Genomic DNA, 3,926 nt, shown 5'->3' on the forward strand with positions numbered 1-3,926 from the left:
TGCCGCGAGGCCCTTTGATTTGCCATGCTTGGGAGCGGGGCCGAATCGAGAGGGTTTAACTGGTCCCAAAGTTTCCTGCATCCCTCCGTGGAACTCCTGAGGAGATAGAGACCCCGAGATGGGCGGCGACTTGCCGGCGTCTCCCAGCTCGGCAGGAGGAGCGCTGGAGCCATACTCTGTCGTCTGCGTGGTCTAACACGCTCCCGCTCCTTGTGGAGTTTCCGCTGGAGTCCGGGGTGAATTGGTTCTAGGCAGGTTATGCAGCGCTCCAGCGGTTTTACGTAGCCCCGCAGCATCGAGGCTCTTGCTGGAACCCACCGGTGCTTGAGTGATTTTGTAAAGTAGGCCGTGAAAAAAAGTTGCCTGGATAGTGCGGTGGGAGCCCAGAACCTGCAGTTTCTAACGCCCCAGCCATCCTGTTCCCCCCGGCCATTCACTTGAGTGGTTTCAATAATCAGGCGTTGCTGGGTGAGCTCCCATAGGACCCCTCCAGAAGGGGGCCCACTTCTCAAATCTCTTCTGTTCTTGGGCCTTCTCAACGAGCCTTTCTTTAATCAGAGAGCATCATGGCAGAGCAGGTGGCCCTGAGCCGGACCCAGGTGTGCGGGATCCTGCGGGAAGAGCTGTACCAGGGCAACGCTTTCCATCGATCCGATACACATATCTTCATCATCATGGGTGCATCGGTGAGTCGCCCCGCGGGCCCCGCATCTTAAACAGGCTCAGAGTGTGACATTGCCTCAGGTCCCTTCCTGCTGGGTGCTTGGGCTTTCCCAACTCATTATCGTGGGGCCCCAGGGGCTCCGCTCCCTTGGGCCCACCCTCTTGCTCCTGCCTGGGTGCCACTGTCACCCCAGTGCCACTAGGTATACACGCACTGCCAGGCGGTTCTGAAATCCGTGCGCAGCCATTGACTATAGACCCGTGTCCTGGAGCCAGAGGACCTTAAAGACTGGTAGGACTTCTTCACAGGGAAAACTGAGCTGCAGACAGGGGAGGCTTTTCATTTTGGATGTTTTTCCCACCTCTTTGGGACTTGACAAATGTCACACAGTTAGTTCCAAAGGCAGGATCTGAGGCCCGAGTTCCATCTTGTCTCTCTCTACAAGTGTCCTGGGGGGAGGGGGGGGACACTTGGGCTTCCTTCCAAGGCCTGCTGAGGAGCTGTGACCCATCCGCCCCCAGGCCATCATATCACCTGTGGAACTGCCATTTTGGTCCGAAAGGTCAAAGGCAGAGGTATAGCACGTGAACTGGACATGATGGAGGGGGGGGGATGGGGTGCCTAGTGGAGCCGTGACAGCCCCCCCCAGACTAAAGCACCCCACCAGGCGCCATGTGGAAACCAGATCTGCCAGGTGGCAAGGTGAGCTGCCGGGGTCTCATCTCCAAGTAAATTCAATCTCTCTTCGCTTTCCTCCTGGGCCAGACCCAACACCTGCTAACCATGGCTGTGCCAGTAACTGATTGTACAATCTCAAGCAGAAATTCTAACAAAGTAGCTGACTTTGACAGGGTACACGTTGTCTCTCTGTCCTTCCATGTCAAGGTCCCCTTAGCTCTGGAAGAACTTGGTTCTTTGTTCATGTATCATACGCAGAGCCTCTCCTTGCCAGCTTTTATGATTCTGATCAGAACTCAGGAAGGGAGGACAGAACACAGTGCTGCAGGGGAGGGGGAGGGCTCCGCCAGAGGTGGGGGACAGCAGGCCACCTTGAGCCCTGTCCTTTGACTCCATAACCCCAGGAGTAGGGGGACCCAGGGACGTGGGGTGGCAGGGAGCAGCCTTGGCCTCTACCCTGGCCCTAGCACGTTGTCCTTCAGGGAGCCGTACCTGTATCGGCTACAGACCTTCACACCCAGGACTCTGACCATCAGGCTCTTCTTTCAAGAAACAGGCTGGAGCAGAAAGCTGCTCAGGATCCTTCCTCTTCCTGCCCCTGTCCGCACATCAGCCTGTCACAGGAAGCTTTGCCAGCGGACTCCACGCTGCAATCAATGGCTTGTGACTCCAGGCTCTCCCCATTTAGGTGCTTTATTGAGGGCACCCAAGCTTGCCGTGTGACCGGCAAGGGTCCTCCTCCCTGAACCTCGGTGTTTCCACATAGCAAACGAAGGCTTTTGAAACAGACGCCAAGGAACCTGGAGCTGAGCCAATTCCCTGAGTCTCCACTACCTCCGCCTGTGGCCAGCTCGGGGTTGGGCAACTTTTTTTTGCAATTGGGAGGGTTCCCCTTTGCTCTCCTCTGCTCTGAGAGCCACAGCCAGGGGCTTCCAGAGAGAAAATGGNCGGTGGGGAGGGGCCTCCTGTGCCCGGGCAGCACCTAGAACATCTCCCACACCCGATGCCTTTCTCCTTGTGAGAAAGAGGCCGAGCGGCACCAGAGGCGCTCAGTGCCAGCACCTGCTCGTTCGTCCGTCACCTCATAATCAAGTGCCCTCCCCGCACGGGCATGAGCACGGCCCTGCCTTCTTCGTGTGGCCTGGGGGCTGGGATGAAGGGGCCCAAGGGGAGTTAGTGGCCGAATAAGAGCTCATAGCGGCGCATGTGACAGAAAACAGAAACCACGCCTTGCGCCCCCCCCCCACCTCCAGCACACAGGTCCCATGGGGAGGGCCTTCAGAGTGAGGTTTGTGGAGCCACATGGTCAGGAGCCATTCTGTACAAAGAGAGGAGCAGGTGCAGAGGCCCTGGCAGCCAGCAGATGCCCCAGGGCAGGCCGGGCCCATAGGGCCAGCCTCTGTCCCTCCCTCCTTCCTCGCCTGCTTACCCACCCCTCCTCCATCCTGATGTTGGCTCACAGAGTTACCCGATGAGCTGCTCGCTCCTGCTCGCTCTCGCTCGCTCTTGCGTGCACATGCTCCCTCCCTCCCTCCCTCCAGTATGGCCCCTCAACCCCCTGCTCAAGACTCCTACGCGCAGGCCCAGCCGGGAAAGGAGTAGAGGTACTTACTGTAACCCTCTGGAATGAAAGATACAAGTTTGTCTTTACAGACCAGTGTTGGAGGGGGACTTTGGGCCTGGCAGGTCACATCCTCCCCCAGCTGATAGGACCAAGGACAGGCCAGCGGACTCCCCCACAGAGGATGGAGAAAGGAAAGGAGGGGCGGGAGAAAGAACAGGCCAGGGGGTGTGCCTGGGCAGAATTGGCTCGCTGCAGGGTTCATGGGGAGTCCCTAGCCTCTCTGGACCTCAGTCTCCCCACCTGGACCGCAAGGGCCATGGACTTGATGGGTGTCCGAGCCTCATGCTGATTTGGGGCTATGCAAGGGATGATCCCGAGGTCCTAGCCCCTGTTTTAGGGACATCTCTGGGCTGACTTTCCCCCTTGGGTGGATAAGATTCTTGCTGTGTCATGATGACCTTGGCACTTCCCCAAAGGCCCAATGATTCATGAGTCCCAGGGTGTAGGAGGGAGGCCCTTTTGTTGGTTTTGTGGCTGAGCCTACCTCGGCAGCCCCCGGGTTCTCCCCGGCCGTCAGGAGCCAGCTGGGCCCCAGCCAGAGCCCAGCCTCCGCCCCAGGAGGCCAGGCAGAGCCTTGACCCAGGTCACCCTCGGGGCACCTGGCTGGCCCACCCCTGCCGGGCCTCCGGCTGGTAGCCAGCCTGTGAAGCTCTGTGCTCTACCCTCCCCCGTAAAATCCTCACGCAGAGATGTCAGCAGCAGTTCGGGTTTATAACGCTGGAAGCTGAGGTCAAGCCTAGGCAGGGCTGCGCAGGTGGTGGCCTAAGTCCCTTTGCTCCAGCGGGGACAGATGTCGGTAGCTGGAGATCTTAACGAGGGCCCACTTCTCTTTTGAGTCACCACAGGTCCCGGGGCAGCTCTTTCCCCACTGTGATCCTCAGGCAAAATGAGGGGGTTGGGAAAGATGAGAGGCTTCCAACCGGATTTCACCCAGAGGCCCCTGTGATCCCCCTCCCCCTT

At 58.7% G+C, this 3,926-nt stretch overlaps 1 protein-coding gene across 1 annotated transcript in view; it reads left to right on the forward strand.

The window, feature by feature from the left end:
• G6PD (glucose-6-phosphate dehydrogenase) overlaps positions 1 to 3,926 on the forward strand; it is a 16,436-nt gene that overhangs the window by 143 nt on the left and 12,367 nt on the right. Inside the window, exons 2-3 of the mRNA XM_077761741.1 lie at positions 559 to 678; positions 2,502 to 2,514. Of these exons, the coding sequence (XP_077617867.1) occupies positions 559 to 678; positions 2,502 to 2,514 (133 nt within the window). The remainder of the gene's footprint in view (positions 1 to 558; positions 679 to 2,501; positions 2,515 to 3,926) is intronic.

The sequence above is a fragment of the Crocuta crocuta genome, unplaced genomic scaffold (genome assembly GCF_008692635.1).
Source record: "Crocuta crocuta isolate KB4526 unplaced genomic scaffold, BGI_CrCroc_1.0 scaffold839, whole genome shotgun sequence".
NCBI classification, from domain to species: Eukaryota; Metazoa; Chordata; class Mammalia; order Carnivora; family Hyaenidae; genus Crocuta; species Crocuta crocuta.